General features: G+C 34.5%; 2 protein-coding genes across 5 annotated transcripts in view; one reads left to right on the top strand and one right to left on the bottom strand.

Annotated features, from left to right (window-relative positions):
• LOC111061344 overlaps positions 1-3,934 on the bottom strand; it is a 32,900-nt gene extending 28,966 nt beyond the window's left edge. For all 4 annotated transcript variants that reach the window (XM_039440521.1, XM_039440523.1, XM_039440524.1 and 1 more), the window contains exon 1: positions 3,728-3,934. The gene's annotated coding sequence lies outside the window, so the exon portion shown is untranslated. The remainder of the gene's footprint in view (positions 1-3,727) is intronic.
• A 359-nt stretch (positions 3,935-4,293) lies between these two features.
• On the top strand, positions 4,294-20,339 carry LOC111061347 (dynactin subunit 2). Its single transcript, XM_039441144.1, has 9 exons — positions 4,294-4,446; positions 4,620-4,694; positions 6,229-6,365; positions 7,881-7,992; positions 11,010-11,137; positions 14,907-15,126; positions 16,604-16,804; positions 17,786-17,888; positions 20,040-20,339. The coding sequence occupies exons 1-9, from the start codon at positions 4,411-4,413 to the stop codon at positions 20,225-20,227; spliced, it is 1,200 nt and encodes a 399-aa protein (XP_039297078.1). The 5' UTR covers positions 4,294-4,410; the 3' UTR covers positions 20,228-20,339.
• Positions 20,340-22,753: the final 2,414 nt, after the last annotated feature.

Below are 22,753 nucleotides of genomic sequence, written 5' to 3'. Positions count from 1 at the left end.
CTTTTGTATCTTCTCAAAAGCAACGTGTTGCATCCGAAAAGGTAAACAAGGAGATTTAATGTATCTTTTATAAGCAAAAGATGCTCTTTTGTATCTTCTCAAAAGCAACGTGTTGCATCTGAAAAGATACACAACGAGGTTTTTGGAGTTAGGTCCTTTTAGCCAACACAGCCTATCAGCTGACATTCGTTCAACATGCTGTTTCCATTGTTGGTGATACGTTGCAACTCTCTCATTCATGAAGAATCTCTGTGTGTAGGGAGCTTCCTTCATCTAGGGTTCTAGGGTCTATGAAGCCTGATGTTTTTGCAAAGCCGTGAATATTACCCCGCCAACCATACCTTGCCTATATGCTGTTTCAGAGTAATGTAGGCAAAGTTACGGGTGTGTACTGTAAGTAGGTATTAAACATAATGAGCCCCCGTGCTGGAAAAATCGTTCAATTGCCGCTGATATTCTGTCAGCTGTTCTATGATAAGTAGTAGAAGGTCATAGTTGAAGTTGGATTGAATGATTAGCTTGTTGCATGCAATTACCAACCAAGTTTGTTCGTTACACTGTCTATCTGGAATTCCCAGTCTTCACAAGTACCAAGTTTTATAATAATTCCGCTGACCGATAATTTGCCAATGTTTTACCATAAATTACTTCCTTATGAACCTTCAATGTGATCCTGTCATATCCTCAAAAATGATGAGGGAATGAGTCAATTTCGTTGGCGAACAAGCTTGTTAAAAGCATTCAAAATTTATCGTCCAACATACAAATGTAAAAGGCCAACGACACACGCCTCAAGTCAAAAGTAGCAACACGCTATTCTTGTCTAACTACAGGGAAAAAGGCAATGAGTCCTATTTCCCTGTTGAAACCAAAATAAATTAATAACATACGGTATTCATAGGCCTATATTCTTTAAAAAAAAGTAATGTTTAGTAGGCCATTATAATGCCATTGGTTCTACAAGTTTGGGCAAAGGATAAAGAAGAATGTATCAAGGATTGAAAAATCCATCAACTAATGAAAGAAAAACAGATCGTTACTTCAGTTTCAGACAAAGGTAGATTTAAAAGCATAGGGTATATATGACAGCTCAGTTCAGATTTGAGAAGTCCTACTGTTTATTCAATTGATAAAACGTCAAACATTCCAAGAACAGCGATGTTCTACAAAAACAAAATTTAGTACCTAAGTGACAAAAAAGGGATAAGACTAACAAGAATGAATGGATTATAGCAAACACAGCTTTGTGGGGTTAAACATAAACAAGTAACCGTCAAGTGGGGTGACTATGGTCAAAAAACGCACATTTTCACTTGTAACTTTGTTAATTCGCAACATAGTTCTATGTTCATGGTATATATTTATACCCCCAATCTTGTTGCTTATTGGAAGTTATAGAAAAATGATTAATCTGGAAGGAGATTGGAGAATTTTTTTTGGCTGACCATTGTCACCCCGCAAGTGGGGTGACTCTGGTCACACCTAATACTACTGCATACACTCTCTTCATTGATGTGGAGCTTCAATGGTCAGAAAGAGCAAACTTTTGGCTACAATTTGGTATAATTTTTTGTTCGAAAATGTTACTCCTAAGTATACAAAAATTGAGATTTAAATAAAATGGACAATTTAAACAGAAAATCATACAATAATAATAATAATAAGCACTATAAACTTGAAAATTGGCAGTATTAAAGATAAATATACATAGTTATTAGGAGAAAATATCATTATAAAAGTTTTAGATAAATAGTTAAAGGCTAACCTTTGGAAAAGTGTCGTAAATTTATCGGTGATGAAAAACCGCAAAACTTTGAGTCTGTTTATGAAAATAGTAAAATAATATAAGAAGTCCTACAAACTTTAAACTAACCACTTTTATAGATTAATGAATACAGTTTATCATGAAGAAGTATCACAACGTTCTATAAAATGGCTGAAATACTGGATTACAATACTGTTCCCTGATTTTAAGCAATATTACTAGGTAACTATTATTTATCGTTTTGTAATGGTTACATATTTTAGTTTGAAATTTCCTTTTGATTTATTTTTTTTCTAGTTCTCAATAATAATTCTATAGCCTAGTTTATAGGCTATTTAATTTCAAACTTATTTATGTGTAAGCACGATATGGACGGCGGGAGAAGCCTCCACCAAATATGTAAGCAAGATGTGCCTTCACTGAATATGTAAGGGTGGGAAAATGAAAAACAAGAAAATATCGTACAGGTTTTTGATATTTAAAACAAACAATAAATTATTTGTACAAAATTAGAATTATAATTAGAAATAACGAAATAATAATAAACAGATGAATATTTCAAGGGCTACTCGCTTTGCTGCTAGTGAAAATTCATTTGTTGTGGTTATGAAAAATTTAAAACAATGACTCAGTAGTCACCTACCTTTATGAAAATGGCTTCCCAATTTGGCATCCACTGGTTGAAACGCGACGTTAATTATTAATTAAAAATAAAAAAACTGATCTAATGAAGTGGGTTCAGATCCCTTCCTATTCAATAATACAATTCTCTTTGAACTGCCCGAACTGTGACAGGAAAACTGTATTATAAAACAAGAACAAAATCTATCCCCTTCACCAGAACAGCCGGACTTTTCTCACAGTCCTATCGAACGAGCTCACACACAACACAAAAGTAAAATTTTGGGTATTAATATATAACTCAGTCAATGCCAAACATGAAGCCATTTCAACTACATATTTTTATCAGTCGCACAAGCGAGCACGTTTGTTATCAAAAACAAAAGAGAAGCTACAATAATTTTGATAACAAATGAAATAAACAATCTTTCTGTCGATGACAAAAATTGTTCAAAGACAAAAACACTGTTCATTAAACTTTTCTAAATTAAAACTCTAAAATCCTGATCAATAATATGAGATAAATATATGATTCATATATATGTCCCATATGACCAGGTGACATATGTAACCATTGAAAAACAAATAATGATAATTTTCAATTGCTTCAAATCATGAAAAAAAAAATTGTTTTTAGCTTTGACCATAGTCACCCCATCGCAGTCAAGATTTTGGTAGCGTTGACACAAAAAAAATACAACAAGATAGCCTATACAACTGAAACTCACAGAACCTCTTTATTACATACCAGGCTTAGACACAAAAAAATTAGATGCAAAGGACTACATCTTTTTATATTTGGACTGAGGAGTTTAAAGTAGAAAAAAATTAAAAAAAGGATCAGACTTATTTTTTTTTTAAGAAACCATTTGGCATTGAATTTTTGTTTTATATGTCAAAATGATCACAAAATAGTGGAGAATGAGAGGGTATTTTTTATTTCATAATAGCATTACTTGTTTACAAGGAAATCAATATAATAAAAAAATTTTAAATTTGACCATAGTCAGCCCTATGTTAGTACTATGACGGTACTAAACAAATGAACAACCTCATTAATTCTCTATTGTGGGATTGACTTGACTCTGAATTGTGAGCATTTGATAAATCTAAAGCATTAATATAATTTGTCAAGAATGCTGTCAAATTGACGAGAATCTTACTAACGCTAGCAAGTCAATACATAACCTGAAACCATGTGAATAAAGATTTATCTTTCCAATATAATCATTTTAATACAATATGTTTGGAATGTCTCATTCGCGCAAGAGATACTTTTTAAGAAAGATTGGTATTAATATGTGGAAAAATATATAGCTAATAGAATTACTGGTAACTTACACAAGTCTTATTATTGAAAATTAAAGATTTGTAACTTCCACCTTCACTGACTTTCTTCAATATTATTGATGCCTCTTGAAATAATAGATGAGCTCTTTGATTATTTGTAGGCAGAAACTTCGACATAATATTTTATTACCATGCAACACAGATTATTGAACTAACAAACACAAAATCAAGAAAGTCACATGCACAAGCAGACATTTTGTTTTTATCAAATATCAAGTCGTCCGCTATCACGATCAAAAGGGCATTGGAAAGAAAACATCGATAACCACCAGTAGTATATTAGAGTGCCATATTTCAGAATAAATGACAAAGATTAAATAGATAGAAAACAAGGAACATGACTGTATTCTGGTCAAATTATTATAGTAAAGAATATCAATGATATAACCTGACCATTTTATATCTATGTTTTGATTGATATTCGAATATTTTAGTATTTTATTGATTAGACACAGGACAAGAAGTCTATTCTCTTTCCCATCTATGTAATTTGATGGTTTGATAAAACACAGTCGACTATCGACATCGACAGTCTTTTTTGACTATCGACATACAAAGATTCGGATCGATTCTGTGAGCTGTCATTTTTTGAGCATTTATCAGTAATTTTTGCTAATAATTTTAATTATTATTGCATTTAAAAGTTAAAAAATAACACAATCAAATAACTTAAAATGGCTGATCCCAAATACGCCACACTACCTGGCATTGTAAGTAATTCTTTATTTTTTTTCAATTTTCAACAGATTCTAACCTATCTTTGGCTAATCCGCAGCGCCCTAGAAAAAATATTTTCTCTGCTATTATTAAAATATAAGATAAATAGCCTAATCAAAATGCTACAAAAATAAGATAATAATCAAAATTTTACTTCATTTTTCAGGCCTACGACCAACCCGATGTTTATGAAACAAACGATCTGCCTGAGGCCGACAGAAACACTGACATTTATGAAGAGGTTAGTATTGTGTATTATGTTTAATTTTATATATTTTCTCTACTGACACACATTTTTTAACACAATTTAAACCCCTCAATCATAAAATTACACTTTGATCAAATTTAAACTCTACACAGAGTTTTTTTATTGTATTTAGTCCCATTTCATGTATTTATTTACAGACATTCAACTTCAACAGTTCATTCATATACGTGTATTTTAGTATTTATTAAATAGGTCCATAAAAGGGATCACTAAAGTGAAACCCACTGGGACACGTCAAAAATGTAAAAGAAAAACAACTGCCCAGAGGCAGAAATCAAATAAGAAAATAGGCACTCACCACACTGCTCTCCAACATACAAAACTTACGGAGTGAGTACAGAGGGTGATCTGTCAGCAGGCTCCTCAGAGCCCCTCGAAACCGCACAGCAGGCAGATCCCTGGCCAACAGAGGCAGCCTATTATAGAGGCTGATAGACATATGAGCCAGACCAGTCCGAGTTCTGCTCAGCCTCTGGTAGGGTAAATCCAGCCTGAGTCTACCCCTAGTCTCATACGGGTGGAAGCTCTGTCGGGTCACGAGCAACCCCACGTTTGCATGTGTTCTGCAAAGGGTATGGAGAACATAGAGGGAGAAGACGGTGAGGATCCTCTCTTTGATAAAGAGCGGGCGACAGTGGGCTAATCTACCAGCCCCACAAATAATCCTCAGGGCCCTCTTCTGGAGACGAAGGACTCGGGCGACATCTGTGGCTCCACCCCAGAGGGGGAGGCCATATAAAATCACGCTCTGAAAAAAGCCAAAATAGCACATTTTAAGATAATGGGGTGGCACACTGTATTTGAGACCCCTCAGCAGGAAAACCACTCTGCTCAACCTGGCGCAGACTGTCTCAATGTGCTCGCCCCATGAGAGCTTCCTGTCAAGGGTAAACCCTAACAGTTTGACGGGGGCAAAATTGTATTCATTCCCATTTCTGAGACTGAACACAATAGACTGAGTTTTGTCTTCATTGAGGAGGAAGCGATTGGCAGAGAACCAGTCCGATGCAAATGCTCCAGTCTCCATCATAGCTGCCCTCAGTCCTCCCATCTCACGACCAGCATTGAAGAAGGTGGTGTCGTCCGCATAACAGACAACACACCTGCCATCCACCTGAGCTATATCGTTAACCGAAATAAGAAACAACAGAGGCCCCAGGACAGAGCCCTGAGGCACTCCACAGTCAACACAATCCCTGATCTCAGAGAGAACTCCATTAGCCAGCACCGCCTGTCTGCGACCCCCCAGGTAGGCCTGAATCAGTTTGAGAGGAGACGGTCCCACACCATAATGCCTAAGCTTGTCCACGAGAATAGCATGATCCATTGTATCAAAGGCCTTGCTGAGATCACAGATCATGTGTACATTACAGTGCCTTTAGAATTAAGATGCTTAAGAATTAATTTGAAAAATTTACTTCAACAGTTTTCAAAATCCTCAATCATGTTAAAATTACATTTTCCAAATAAATTTAAACTTCATTTAAATTTATTTGTTTTTTCCTAGGAATCGCAATCTATAGAACGTCTACACATCTCTCCTACTGATGCTTTCTCGAAGTTCAAGGATAAACATGTTAGCGCAATGAAAGTAGATTTCTCCGATCGTCTCAGCAAAAATAAAAAGACTGGCTATGATGCAAGGTAAGCATTCTAAATTATTAGACACGATCTATCCAGGAAGACCTGGCCTTAATCACGTAATTAGATTTTTAAACTCTATTCATGCCGAGCAATGAAATCCGTGTTCCGCTTTGGGTGAAAATTACATAAATTGTTTATTCATGGATTTTTTTACATATTCTGTTTAAGATTCATAGCAAAAAATACTGGCTCTCGGCAAGGATCGAACCGGAAACGTTCAGTTCCAGAATCACGCACGCTACCAATGCGCCATCAATTCACTTGACAAATTGCTTGTCGAGTTAGGTAGTGAGGTCCACGTTATTATGGCAATATTTGATTAAAATTTGTGTTGCTATCCTTGTATATCATTCAAGAAAGCAGGTAGCGCTATTCTACTCTAGCTCTCAACGTTACCAGATCGTTTTTTAACAATATAGCTTAATCTCAAGTTACCGTAGTCAGTTTGATAGTCCAGATGTCAATTCAAACGTGACATCTATCTATCCAAATATTTCCTATCCTGTACATAGGTAAAAGAAATATAATAAATAAGTGACATGAAAGAAATTTGAATAAATTTATCCCAAATCATTTGACGGGTTGTCTACAATTATTTCGCTGTTTCCTATTCAAACAAAAATAGCTCCAATATTTAGCATTTATCAGTAGTTTATTTATCATTGATTCTATTATAATAGTTGAGACTTTTGAAGCCTCCGCTAACAGCTTTGATGACTTTGGTTAAAATTGTAGACATTGTCCACTGTTTTTTAAAACCCCCCAATTTGCGAGATTCGAATTTTATAAATTATTTTTAAAAAATTCTAGGCGAAAGTAGCATACTTTTACAAAGTGACGTAAGAATCTGATTATTTTTATTTATAATCATTCGTGCATTTACAGTCAGTAATATCATAGAGAAACGATAGCATAAGTAGATATCCCATGGTATAGGGCGTTTATGTCGCAACTTTTACTGTTATCCCAAGCCGATAGTTCACGTAGTTCTTTCCCATGCAGCTGTGCGACGCTGGTAGTCTCTCAAATTGTGCCGTTCATACACTCTCACCCCAACAAAACATTAAAATCGACAGTAATCGGCTTGAGATAACAGTAAAAGTTGCGACATAAACGCCCTATACCATGGGATATCTACTTACGCTATTGTTTCTCTATGGTAATATTGACCAAATCAGACTATTTAGAATTTATTTGCAACTCTATTTCTTTCGCTGTCCATATAATATTATATGGATATAATTATACTCAACAAATTTTGATAGTTTTGAGTTCGAAAAAAATGAAAATAATCTGAATCTGACACATTTTTCAAATATTCCCGCTAGTCATGGTAGATTAATCATGATATTTATATATGACCTAGCTCTTTCATTTAATAATAGAATTTATAATGTGATATAACGGCCGGAGCTAGGTAATCTGTAAATTTAAATAATTTAATTTTCAATGTCAATAAATTGATGGTTGTGGAATTTCTTGTGTCAAACATGATTTTTATAAAATTTTTTACAGATCCGGAGATTGGGAACTGGCAGGTTATGGTAATAATGAAACCGTTCTGCAGAAGTATCAGCGACTCCAGTGTGAGATGAAGGACCTTATGGATGAGATAAATAGCTTGAAGGTAATAAATGCCCTCTTTTGAATATTGGACAAAACTCTTATCTGGTATTAGAAAAATGTAAAATAATTATTATTAAACGAAAATCCCATTAAAATGCTGTAAATGCCCCGAAGACTTCTGCCTACTGCAAATAATGACAACAGGGTAAACAGCTAGATGGAAGTTCGATGTTCTCGGCTGACAAATAATTTTTGTATAGTAGCACTCATCGAATTTCCATTTAGCTGTTTACCCTGTTGTCAATATTTGCAGTAGCAGAAGTCATCGGGGTCATTTACAGCATTTAATTGGAATTTTCGTTTAATAATAATAATTATTCATTATTAGCATTTGAACAAATGCAACTTCTAATTTTTTTCCATCTGTGAAATGTTAATTGTAAATGTCCAATTGACTGAATTTCTCATTCTTCATACTTCTTTTTTCAATATGCTCTTTTTTTAAACCATGTTTTCCTCTTTCTAACTATTTCTTCTTTTGCTTGTTTTTTGTCCTTCAGGTGTTTTCTTCGTCTTCCCATTCTTCTTCTCCTCCTCTTACCGCACTCTCTTTCTCTTTTCCTCCTCCTTCTTTTCCTTCATTTCTTCCACTTCTCTCCTCCTCACTTCTCATCTTTCCTTCTCTTTCCTCCTCCAGGCTACTTCTTTCCCTTTCTCTCCTTATCCTCCTCGCTTCCTCTCCTTCCTCCCCATATTCGCCTTTATCTTCCTCTTTTTTTCATCCTTCCGCTTGTTGATAGGGTGGTCAACATTTATTTATTTCAATCTTCATCGTATTTTTCGTCTTCACTCCAATTAAATAATAATAATAATAATAATAATCGTATGCTTTTAATTGGTGGGGAGAGACCCGACGGAAGTCCCACCTCGCCTGAGTATATAATTTGAGCCGTCATGGGCCTTACTACTGTCATTCCTCAGCCGGTACCGACAGTTTAACGTGCCCATCCGATAACACGGGAGTGACATGTTCAAAAACTTTTTGTTATGAGCGGGGTTTGAACCGGGGATCTCTAGGTTGCTACGCAAGCACTCTATCCACTAGACCACGGATCACACACCTCATTTATTTCAATTTTATTATTCTTTGTTGTATCATTCTTAATTACTGTATTTTTAGTATTGACCTCAATTTTGTTATCTATTCTTTTATATTTTATTGTTGCAAATGTTCAAAAATTTTGTATTGCCCTCAATTTTGTTCTCTATCTTTTATATTTTATTGTTGCAAATGTTCAAAAATTTGTATTACCTCAATTTTGTTCTCTATTCTTTTATATTTTATTGTTGCAAATGTTCAAACATTTTGTATTGCCCTCAATTTCGTTCTTTCTTTTATATTTTATTGTTTCAAATGTTCAAACCTTTTGTATTGCCCTCAATATTACTGTTAATTTCATTCTCTATGATTTATCTTTTTTAATTTTATAATTGCTATATTTATTTTGTGATATCAAACTTCAAACAGAAATTCTATACTCGGATTGTTTTCATGTGATGAATTACAATTTGAAGCAATTTTGGATATTTGTAATGGTGAAGATAAGTTTGAAATGTTTTTTTCTGTGAAAATTGAAAATAGAGTTTCAACCTTCGTCAACCTCAAAATTGTTTCAGTAATCAGTTTTTTTTTTAATGAACTATGTGTAAGTAATGCTAGTTGGCCTCCATGGTGCACATTGGGTTACGCTAAATGGACCAGCAATGATGGCGGTCAGACAAACTTATGTTCTCCTCACCGAAAACTACACAACATCTTGAAGAAATTGAAAAAATATAGTGTATAATATGTAGACATTTGAGACTCATGAGCTATAATATTGTTGTGTATCTGCCATACGATAAATAAATAAATAATAATATGTTATCATTGTTAATTTCAATCCCATCTTCATTTTTCAAATAATATAATTTAGAAAGTGAATTTCCACTTGATAATTTCCGAAATAATAAACACAGAAAAAGAGCCATAGAGGCATGGCTAAACTTGAATTATTTCCAATCGTTGACTTTTATACAATAATCAACTTCATATTATAAATTATATTTTCGAACACTTCATACGCTAAATTCAAGTATATATATTACATCCCTGATTAAGCTGATTACGACTCACACTGGCGCACAAGGAATCTACCTTTTGCCGGTGTTTTTGCCTCACCTACTGTACTTATGCATGTGATCATAAATTGAATCTTCATTTTAAAACTATTATTTATATTATAAAGGATATCATTTCGTTATTATATCTAATTAAATAAATGTATGTATCTTGGTTTAAGTGCAGTAGCATATACTTATATTTATTTTTTTTGTAAGCTTTTTTGTATTTTGTTTTTGGCGAATAAAATTCATTCATTCTAGTTATTTGTGCAACTAGTGCGCAAAGTGACAGTTTGCTGCACCGAAAGAAACGTTACGCCCGAGCCGTAGGCGAGGGCGGAATGGTTTCTTGAGTGCAGCAGAGGAACTTTGCGCACGTATTTCACATTTAATTTTTCCTACAGTTACCATTATATGAATAGAATATATTTCATAGAATATGAAAAGTGGGTGATTATGGGTAAAATTGCCTGAAATCCATCAAATGTTTTTCTGTGTAATTTTATTATTGATAAAAACCTTAATCCTAAAATCCTAAAGTCCTCGTTGTCCTTGGTTATAATATATAATGAATAATAATTAGCGCGTTGTGCTTGGTTGCACCTCTGCTCACTATAGCAGCCACAGCAGTCACTGTTACCAACTTCATTTTGATTTTGCTGCACTTTGCTCCATATAACCTACTATGTATTTTGCGTTGCCATATTGCAAATCTGGAGTGCAGAAAAATTTTTCCCGCACTAGAGCGGAAAAGTGATTCTTTGCGTTCTGTAATCAGTGCAGCAATGGCCACTTTTCAACGTAACTGTAGGAAAAATAAATAGTAATATGTTATCATTGTGTAATCATTGTTAATTTCAATCCCATCTTAATTTTTTCAAATAATATAATGTTTGTATTCGTCTTGTATTGCAGGAAAAGGCGAAAGAAGATGCAAAAAACGAGAGCACACCTTACAGCAATTACTCCAATCATTGGAGAACATGCGGGATCAGTTATCATCAGCATGAATTTACAGCAAATGTTAGGCAAAGAGATTATCAGTGGCGATAAAATTAACCTGGAAAAAACTCAGTAAGTACCAGTAACCCTAAAAATAATACTGAGGGTGATGCCCCCATAAGCTCATAGGCTTCTGCGTGAGTAATGATTGATTGAGTATATGCCTTTATTAGGGCATACATCTTTCAGAATGTAGGCTTTAATCAACTAATAATAATAAAAATCGGGGACCGAGCTTCGCTCTGGAGTAAAAGCATAACAAAATTATTACGAAAGAAGAAATTATAATAACATTAATAAAAATGTTCTATCTAATCACAGTAAATTGAGATTAATTCCCAGAGGAATGAAAAAATTCCCTCACAAAGACCCAGTTGCACAAAAGCCGGTTAAATTTCAATCCTGATTAACATCACGTGAACCAAATCAGAGAAGACCATTTCAAAAGATGGATCTACTGAACAGCTAAGTCATAATTTTGAACTGGAATTAATCAGGATTGAAAATAACCCGGCTTTTTTGCAACCGGCACTAAGTACCTGATTGAATGATTACAAAAGTTCAACAGCTGAGTCATAATTTTGACACAGTCCCACACACATGAACTCGCTCACTCACTTCCATCATCAACAGACGACGAAATAATTATTAGCAGCTGTTTTTCCAAGGATGAATAATAATTATCCTTTTAATGTCCTTCAGCGAGTTTTTCCAGGGATGAGACCTAGTGCAATCGAATCTTTATATTTATTATAAACCTACTATGTTCTGAATTTCATGAGAATCGTTAGAGCCGTTTTCGATATCTGGTGAAATACAAACATATAAACATCCAAACATCTAAAATATAAACAGAAGATGCTCGTTTAATAGTATAGGACTGAGTATATGCCTTTATTAGGGCATACATCTTTCAGAAATGTACGCTTTAATCTAGTAATAATAATAATACTGAGGGTGATGCTCACATAAGCTCTTGGCTTGTGCGTGGTTAATGAGTGAGAGGGATGATGATGAGATGACGACTACTTTTTAGGTAGACGGACCGACGGCTTACCGTCACCTCCGAAAGACAGGGTAGCCGTATCTATATGATTGTGTGCTGTAGTCAAAAAATGTTGCCCGGTCGAGATTCGAACTCGGGATCTCTTGATTATTAGAGACTAAGTACTAACTCAGTAAGTAAATGAAGACTCATATAGCAAGTTATAGAATCCTTATACATATTATGAAAGATTTTTTTCAATACTATTTCAATCTTTCAAAACTTTCAAATCAATGAAACCCCATGAGTTAAAATCATTTTGAAAAAACTCAGTAAGTGTTCACAAATATTGTCTACAAGCTATAGGATACTTAAATATTTTAAAAGTCTGCAAAACTATTCATCGTTCAAAACTATGAGATAATTAAAAAGTCAAGAGGTTTTTGTAAAAGTGGAGTTGTTCTACGGATCTTTGCACTGCACAGGACCAGTCTATAGTGTTATTCCGTTATAAAGTCGCACCTGATTAACATTGGTGTTGCTATCCTTGTCTGTCATTCCACAAAGCAGATAGCTTCATCCTTTACAACTCCGCAAAGGTGCTAAATGTCTCTTACTATGGAGAATAAAATGAACTACCTAAGTATTTAATCTCAATCTTGAAAATTATCATTAAATCGTTGAAAAATAATCCAACAATATTTATCTCTGACAAATAAAATATAATTGATTATTTTAAACAAGAATGAATAGTTAATATTATAAATAGTTGAAAAATATATTTTCTTGATGGATAATATATAATTGATCATTTTCAACCAGATGAATTTATCAACTCTCACTCTCTCTCTCTCACACACACTTTTATCTTATTCTCTTCTCTTTCTCCCTCCTTCTGAGGTGACAACAGGCATTTAATGTCCTACCCAGGACAAGAATTATACCTGTAAGGTCTCCTGCTGATCTATAATATAATAAGGAAAGAAACTGGCTATACAGGTAGGGATAGGAAATTAACGAATGACGCATCATCACGTCTCAACTACTCACTCATTAACTTGATATTTTGCATATAGATTCTCAATTTACCTAGGATGGTTCTAGGCTATTTTGGATTCTTTCAAGATTTTAATGGGTGAAGTTTTCAGTTTGTCAAGCCTTTAACCTTCCGGCAGTCGCACTGTTGTAAAAAGTACAACAGTGTCAGTTTTTTGCTGCACAAACTATTGAATGGGGTGGTGTCAGTGAATGAGTCACCTATGCATTCCAAACTTTCCCCCCATCACTCCACTGAGTTGCAGTATCAACCGAGCAATGGTTCATTCTTTAGGTGCCATTTAGTCGCCACAGTGCATAAGATAGGGAAGACTGTAAACGGGGACTGTAAACGAACCAATAACACAGAATTGATGGCTTTGCTTGATGTACCTTATTGGGCTATGAAATGGTAATCATCCAAATGTTCATAGCGTAATATCCCAAGAAGATGGAAATAGTTATTTGTGCAACTAGTGCGCAAAGTGACAGTTTGCTGCACCGAAAGAAACGTTTACGCCCGAGCCGTAGGCGAGGGCGGAATGGTTTCTTGAGTGCAGCAAAGAACTTTGCGCACGTATTTCACATTAAAAATCAGACTATAGAATTATTCATCATAAATCAGCTGACAAGTGATTACACAGATGTGTGGAGAAGCCAGTCTATTGCTGTATTTCCATAAGGTCTATAGTTTCAATCAGGTACTTGTGGATGAGAATACTGCGTGAGGTCTACTGTTCACAGAACTACTAGTAATACTGAGGGTGATGCCCCCATAAGCTCATAGGCTTGTGCGTGGGTAATGATTGATTGATTGATTATCCTATTATATTAAGCGAGCAATTTCTGTATATTTATATATATATTTATGTGGTTATCTGATTATGTGGTGGTTATATGGGTATATATTTATGTTCAACGGATCTCGAAAACGGCTCCAACGATTTTCACGAAATTTGGAACAAAGTAGGTTAATGATATGAAGATTCGATTGCACTAAATCTCAACCCTTGGATAACTCGCTGAAGGACATTAAAAGGATAAATACGTCCTTGGAAAAACAGCTGGAAATTTTGTCGTCTGTCGATACCGTAATGGAAGAGAGTGAACGAGTGCATGTGAGGGATCATCCAGCTGATCTCACGAAAAGAAAAATTCAGCAAGAGAAACTTAGTTTCGTTTATTTCTCTTTTTTTAGAAAACATGTTTACTTCAGAAAGTCCAAAATAGTAACTAGATGCTGTTAGTGGAGATTAGTACATAGTATAAATAATAAATGTTTATTTCCCAAAAAAAAAACTAAAACTACAACATCAATTACACAAAATATTAGATAAATTACAATTACATACAATAGTTAGTTACAAAAAATTCTTATAATGTGTCCTCTACTTGTTTAGTTTTTTCTGTGTGGAAATTGACCTACTCCACTATGGCCTACCCTGTTCTAGAGTAGGATATTAACAAATATTGTAGCAAACATAGTAAATCGAATTTATAGTATATCTATTTGTAATTGATGATATGTTTGTTTTTTGAAGTGTGAATAAATTGTTATTTTGATGAGAGATAGTAGCTCAATGTAGATTTTGATTTGGAGTGTAATATAAATTTGAAAAGGGACAGTTTTGGGCATAAACCTGTTGTGCCTCCTCATATAACTGTAAAAATAATTGTACGACTGAGAAAATGAATAAATAAATATATAAATTTCTCGTGAGTAATTAATGTTGTGATTCATTGAATAAAATTCTCAATTTCAAAAGATTAATTTAATTTTCAATTTTCAGGAAAGTAATCTCGCATCTCTCGCAACTGCGCGCCACTAGCGAGTCACAACCGGAGAAGTCGGATGCATCTAAGGATGCAGTTTTGGGAAGTGCATCGGTGCATTACAAACTGCATGTGCAACCGGGCCAGGCTGCATTGGCATCCACTGTTAGGTTGGCCAACCTGGAGCAGCGGCTCAACAAGATTGAGTCGGTGGTTGGAACGGGGAATAGCGGCAAGGTTGGTACTACGGTTCTTACTATATTAATATACTTCAGTACAATATGAGTTTTATCAATTAACCGTATACTTATTTAGAGTCTTTAGGAAGCTGTCAAGAACATAGAAACAAATTTAATTCAATCAATCATGCTGATAGTTTTGTCAGCTGTACTGAATAATAAGTTCTATTTTTCTGGCTCTAAATTTTATAAAATTACTTTTATTTTGTGTAGTTGGGAAGTTGATATTGTGGTAATTATTCATAATGAATGAAGAAGACTAAGAAATTGTCAAAAAAAACCACTGATTTATTGATAATTAGAAAGACCGGTTTCGGTTATTACACCATTGTCAATCTCTGATAAACTCTTTATAAAAATTACGTGAAAATGTTTCAATTAGTGATGTGAGTGTAATATTTTTGTTTTCTATCCAGTTTCTCAACCTTCAAAATTCTTAGTTTCTGTGTTTTTGAGTGAAAAAGGACTAAATTTCAGAAAAGTGGAATCATATCCTCATTTCGGACTTTTAAAATAATATTATCTAAATTTGGGAGAGAAATAGTACAAGGAGTATCCTTAGTTTTTCTCTCCCATTCAGTGCTTCTTTGTAAAATTAGAATAATAATTAAATTTCGTCAATAACGGTTCAATAAAAGTAACAATAAAGGTACACGATGGTGGAGCCTCAGTTCGTCGAGATATTCACTCACTAGATATCTAATTCCTCACTGCTCACACCCCTGAATTTTGATTGGTTTCCATACATTTTTCAATCTCTCTCTCTCTCTCCTCTCTCTCTCTCTCTCTCTCTCTCTCTCCTCTCTCTCTCTTTCCTCTCTCTCTCTTCTCTCTCTCTCTCTCTCTCTCTCCTCTCTCTCCTCTCTCTCTCTCTCTCTCTCTCTCTCTCTCTCTCTCTCTCTCTCCTCTCTCTCTCTCTCTACCTTTGGTAGACAGTTAGTGGAAAGAATACTTCGAATATTCTTTCCGAAGAATGGACATTGATATGTCCAAAGCTCCGCCAATTTATGTACATGCATTACAATATTATCTATTTTATGTATAGTTATTACAAATTGTTATTTTCATATTATATACAGCTCAATAATTATTTTCTTAATTTATATTTTGTAAATTCAGCTATAATTTTGCTGTATTGTACGCTATTTTATACAAGTGTATAAGCCAGTATATATTGTAATCTACATAAATAAAGTACTCAATCAATCAATCAATCAATCAATCTCTCTTATCCCTCATCTAGTCTTAATATCTTCCCACTTGTACCTGCCATATTTTCCACTTCCCTCTAAATTCTGCCCATCCAATAAATTAGGCTACATTACTTTCATCAATTGTATTAATTTCCACTAACATTTTTCACTTTGTATCGTATTTAGGAGTGTTATTTTTGTTTTGTTTAAGTGTTTGTAATACGTCTTGTCAGACCTGGCACTGTAAGACGAATTGAATAAATATTAAATATCTCTCCACAGCTGTCTCGCTTGGGCTGCGACGGAAAGTCCCTCTTAGAAATTTCTCAGTCACTGGCAGCCCGTGCTTCGCTCCTGGACGCACAATTGCTAGACGCGGCTGAAGCCAGGTGTCAGTCGCTCAATGTGCAGATGGATCAGATCAAGGAGAAGTCAGCGGCTGTCACCGGGGGTCAGCCAGTCGATGAGGAGAAGGAGAAGAAGGTTGGTGAGAAGTAGATTAGATAGTATCAAATAAAAATACTAAGAAATTGTCAAAAACCACAGATTTATTGATACTTAGAAAGACCGGTTTCGGTTGTTACACCATTGTCAATCTCTGATGAACTATAAACTGTATAAAATTTAATAAAACTATAAATTTATTTTATTTTTAAATTTTATACAGTTTATAGTTCATCAGAGATTGACAATGGTGTAACAACCGAAACCGGTCTTTCTAAGTATCAATAAATCTGTGGTTTTTGACAATTTCTTAGTATTTTAATTTATTATGAATATTTACCACAATATCAACTTCTCAACTACACAAAAAGTAGATTGTATAGCATTAGAAGACATACCATGTTTTCTAGAATTCATTCAAAAATGTTGTCAAAAACATGGTTTTTCGCGATTTTCTCGAAAACAGCACCAACGATTTTGATCAAATTTATACCTGAAGTAGTCATTGATAAGCTCTATCAACTGCCACAAGTCCCATATCTGTGAAAATTTCAAGAGCTCCGCCCCATCTATGCAAAGTTGGATTTTAGATTCTCAATAATCAGGCTTCAGATACAATATAAACAAAAAATGTCAAGTGGAAAATATTGAGCATGAGACTCTCTACAATTAATGTTCAGTAACCTTTTCACCTAAAATTGGAAATAAACTCAAAATTCAAGAAAATGTGATTATTGAATTGCAAATTGTTGAAAACTGTTGATTCTTTTAAATCATTCACTATGAAGAGATAGCAGATCTCGTGTGTCTCCAGTGTTATTGTCCTGTCACCAGCTGGCTCAGATCTTTGAATAGTAGGCTAGACTTGAGATGCGCGTGAACACTAGCGTCAGGTGATCAATTTTCATAACAGCAAGGAAAGTTGTGTGAGTGCGCCACACCAGATTCTTTTAATGATTTGATGTTAGTTGAATCTTCATAATTTTCAATCAATTGAAGCTTCAATATTGTTGTTTTCAGATCGCCACCCTGTATGATCTTGCCAAGGAGACTTCTCAAATTTCCAAAATTCTGCCTCAGACTTTGGATCGTATGGCTGCCCTTCAATCACTCCACCAGCAGAGTAAGTTCATTTATTCATTCATCGATTCATTAATTATTAATTCATTTAGGCTAGGCGCACACCAGTTAGTCAAGACAAGACATGATCAGACACTTTCAGTCACAATACTTCACATAGTTGCATATGAAGACACTTCTAATTGCAATGACTAAGGCTAGGCTTACACCGGTTAGTCAAGACAAGACATGATCAGACACGTTTGGTCACAATACTTCACATTGTTGCTTATGACGCAAATGATTATTCATTGCAATTAGACATGTCTTCATAAGCAACTATGTGAAGTATTGTGACTAAACGTGTCTGATCATGTCTTGTCTTGACTAACCGGTGTACGCCCAGCCTTAGTAATCTATTCATCCATTTATGACTAGCAGGTAACCCGTGCTCCGCAAGGGTCTAATTAAGAACTTGACAAACTGTAATCTTGACCTAATGAAATCTTGAAGAATTGAAAATAGGCCTGTAACCATCCTCGGTAAATTGAGAATCTATATGTAAAATTTCAAGTTGATCAGTTGAGTAGTTGAGACGCGATGATGCGTCATTCGTGAATTTCCTATCCCCTACGTGTATAAGCCAGTTCTTTCCTTTATTATACTAGTAGTTCTGTGAACAGTAGACCTCACGCAGTATTCTCATCCACAAGTACCTGATTGAAACTATAGACCTTATGGAAATACAGCAATAGACTGGCTTCTCCACACATCTGTGTAATCACTTGTCAGCTGATTTATGATGAATAGTTCTATAGTCTGATTTTTACTCTAATATTGGCGTATGAAGGAGGCTCCTTTTTCCTTTTATATTATCCTCGAAATGCGAAATTTCCAAAAACCTTGTATATACGTCGACGCGCAATTAAAAAAGGAACATACCTGTCAAATTCCATAAAAATCTATTAACGCGTTTCGCCGTAAATGAGCAACATATAAACATTTAAACATTAAGAGAAATGCCAAACCGTCGACTTGAATCTTAAGACCTCACTACGCTCGGTCAATTATATATGATACAGTATCAACACAATATGATACAGTATCATCTTTGCTTGATACTCATCCTCCTATTATTGGTGTGTTGTTGGGAGTGTAAGAGTGTAAGAAGGGCACAGTATGAGAGACTACCAGCGTCACATAGCTTCACCAAAAACAACTACTAGGACTATCGGCTTCAGTTTACACTCACATTTGCAACATAAACGCCCTATACACTGTCTATTATTAGTGTGTTGTTGGGAGTGTAAGAGTGTAAGAAGGGCACAGTATGAGAGACTACCAGCGTCACATAGCTTCACCAAAAACAACTACTAGGACTATCGGCTTCAGTTAACACTCACTTTTGCAACATAGACACCCTATACACTGTCTATTATTAGTGTGTTGTTGGGAGTGTAAGAGTGTAAGAAGGGCACAGTATGAGAGACTACCAGCGTCACATAGCTTCACCAAAAACAACTACTAGGACTATCGGCTTCAGTTTACACTCACATTTGCAACATAGACACCCTATACACTGTCTATTATTAGTGTGTTGTTGGGAGTGTAAGAAGGGCACAGTATGAGAGACTACCAGCGTCACATAGCTTCACCAAAAACAACTACTAGGACTATCGGCTTCAGTTAACACTCACATTTGCAACATAGACACCCTATACACTGTCTATTATTAGTGTGTTGTTGGGAGTGTAAGAAGGGCACAGTATGAGAGACTACCAGCGTCACAAAGCTTCACCAAAAACAACTACTAGGACTATCGGCTTCAGTTAACACTCACATTTGCAACATAGACACCCTATACACTGTCTATTATTAGTGTGTTGTTGGGAGTGTAAGAGTGTAAGAAGGGCACAGTATGAGAGACTACCAGCGTCACATAGCTTCACCAAAAACAACTACTAGGACTATCGGCTTCAGTTAACACTCATATTGGCAACATAACGGTCCTATACCATGGCATATCACCATAAATGATACAGCATCAACACGAATTATACAGTATCAACACAATATGATACAGTATCATCTCAACTTGATACACAACACCATAATTTGATAAAAAACTTGCAAACTTTGAATGAATCCCACGAAGCATGGCATATCTTCTCATGCTATAATTTTCTTTTTTTCATCAATTTTATGTATGTTTCAGGTGCAGATTACACGCAATCCTTGACTGAACTGGAGGCGATCCAAGCGCGACTGGCGGCAACAGCTGAAAGCAACACGGATCTCTTAAAGAAAGTTGAGTCGACACTAGTTGATGATCTGGCCAACATACAGGCCAACATAAAAAGCCTCGAGACCAGGATGAATAGTCTTTGTGTGTCGAAAAAATGAAGAGAAAATGTGCGACCGCGTAAAAGTAACCTTAGATTAAGTTTGTGTCAAACTGTCACCCTGTTACTTTAATTGATTATTATTTATTTCGAAATATACATTTTCAACCCTGGTAGATGATCTATCTAGCTTACAGGCCAACATAAAAAGCCTCGAAACCAGAATGAATAGTCTATGTGTGTCTAAAAAATGAAGAGGAAATGTGCGACCGCGTAAAAGTAACTTTAGATTGAGTTTGTGTCAAACTGTCACCCTGCTACTTTAATTGATTATTATTTATTTCGAAATATACATTTTCAACCCTGGTGGATGATGATCTTTCTAACATGCCAACATAAAACGTCTGGAAACCAGTTTAAACGGTCTTAGTGTGTTGAAAAAATGAAGAGGAAATTTTGCTACCACGTAAAATCAACTTTAGATTAATTTTGTATCAAACTGTCACCCTGCTACTTTAATTGATTATTATTTATGTCGAAATATTAATTTTCAACCCTGGTGGATGATCGTTCTAACATACAGGTCAACATAAAACGTCTCGAAACCAGGTTAAACGGTCTTAGTATGTCGATAAAATGAAGAGGAAATTTTGCTACCACGTAGAAGTAATGTTAGATTAAGTTTGTGTCAAAATGTCACCCTGTTACTTTTAATTGATAATTATTTATTTCGAAATATACTTTTCAACCCTGGTGGATGATCGTTCTAACTTACAGGTCAACATAAAACGTCTCGAAACAAGGATAAACGGTCTTAGTGTGTCGAAAAAATAAAGGAAAATATTATGCGACCGCGTAAAATCAACTTTAGATTAAGTTTGTGTCAAACTGTCACCCTGTTACTTTAATTGATTATTATTTATTTCGAAATATTAATTTTCAACACTGGTGGATGATCGTTCTAACATACAGGTCAACATAAAACGTCTCGAAACAAGGATAAACGGTCTTAGTGTGTCGAAAAAATAAAGGAAAATATTATGCGACCGCGTAAAATCAACTTTAGATTAAGTTTGTGTCAAACTGTCACCCTGTTACTTTAATTGATTATTATTTATTTCGAAATATACATTTTCAACCCTGGTGAATGATGATCTTTCTAACATGTCAACATAAAACGTCTCGAAACAAGGATAAACGGTCTTAGTGTGTCGAAAAAAATGAAGAAAAAATGTGCGACCGCGTAGAATTAACCTTAGATTAAGTTTGTGTCAAACTGTCACCCTGTTACTTTAAGGCTGTGCAAAGGCTAAAAATAAACTTTTTACTCGTGATATTTTTCAAAGTTTTTTGATTTGAATATCATTAAGCTATAAAAATGAAAAAGTTTTCTCAGGAAAACATTTTTTTTCTAATCATTACTTTTTGAGATATGAGCGCCTAAAGTTTAAATTTTTGGGACAGAACATTTCAAATTCGGTAAGAGATAAATCCATTAAATTTAGAGGATGGATTCTTCATGGTATTGTTGATGTAGTAAAACAAAATTTTTCCGAAAATATCAATTTTTAAGATAGTTATTGAATTTACTAAGAATAACCAAAAATAACTTTTAGTTGAGTAATTTTTGGTAAATTGAATAACTGTTCCAAAAATTGTTATTTTCAGAAACTTTTTGTTCTACTAGATCGACAATACCATAGAGAATCCATCCTCTGAATTTCATGGATTCATCTCTTACCGAATTTGAAATGTTCTGTCCCAAAAATGCAAACTTCAGTCGCTCATATCTCAAAAAGTAATGATCGGAAAAAAATGTTTTCCTGAGAAAACTTTTCCATTTTGATAGCTTGATGATATACAAATCGAAAAACTTGGAAAAATATCTTGAGTAGAAAGTCTATTTTTAGCCTTTGCACGGCCTTAATTGATTATTATTTATTTGAAAATATACATTTTCAACCCAGGTGGATTATCGTTCTAACTTACAGGTCAACATCAAAAGCCTGGAAATTAGAATGAATAATGATCTTTGTGTGTCGAAAAATGAAGAAAAATTGTGCTACCGCATAGAATTAATCTTAGATTAAGTTTGTGTATTTACAAACTAGGCTATCATCCTGTATATGTGGAGGTTGCTTGTGAAAGTTGAAAATAGTTATATTACTCACTTCTATTTAATATTATTTGATGATTATTTATTAAACGAGTTTCCAAACTTTTTACTTGATTTTTGATGTAAATAAAAGTTAATTAACCTTTGATTAAATTTATGTAAATACAAATTATCACTTTGAGGAGGTTGCTGATTAATATATTATTTAATGATTATCTATCAAACGAATTTCCAAAGTTGTTTGATTTGTTTTTCTCATGTAAAAAATTGTAACCTTTGATTGAAGACGGTAAGACTTCCCTTATTGGTTATCGTGGAGTTTATCGTGATTTAATGTCCATTAAATTTGATAGAAGTTTGTGCAACTAGAAGTTCATAAATACAAATAATAATAGTAGTTCTGTGAACAGTAGACCTCACGCAGTTTTCTCATCCACAAGAGTATCTGATTCACCTGTCACCTGTTTTAGT

Source organism: Nilaparvata lugens, chromosome 14 (genome assembly GCF_014356525.2).
Source record: "Nilaparvata lugens isolate BPH chromosome 14, ASM1435652v1, whole genome shotgun sequence".
In the NCBI taxonomy this organism is placed as follows: Eukaryota; Metazoa; Arthropoda; class Insecta; order Hemiptera; family Delphacidae; genus Nilaparvata; species Nilaparvata lugens.
This window is presented reverse-complemented; position numbering and strand designations above follow the sequence as displayed.

Coding starts and splice junctions, on each gene's coding strand:
- LOC111061347 (XM_039441144.1), top strand. CDS start 4,411: ATGGCTGATCCCAAATACGCCACACTACCTGGCATT. Junction 6,366..7,880: donor AAGACTGGCTATGATGCAAG/GTAAGCATTCTA, acceptor AATTTTTTACAG/ATCCGGAGATTGGGAACTGG. Junction 15,127..16,603: donor GAACGGGGAATAGCGGCAAG/GTTGGTACTACG, acceptor ATCTCTCCACAG/CTGTCTCGCTTGGGCTGCGA.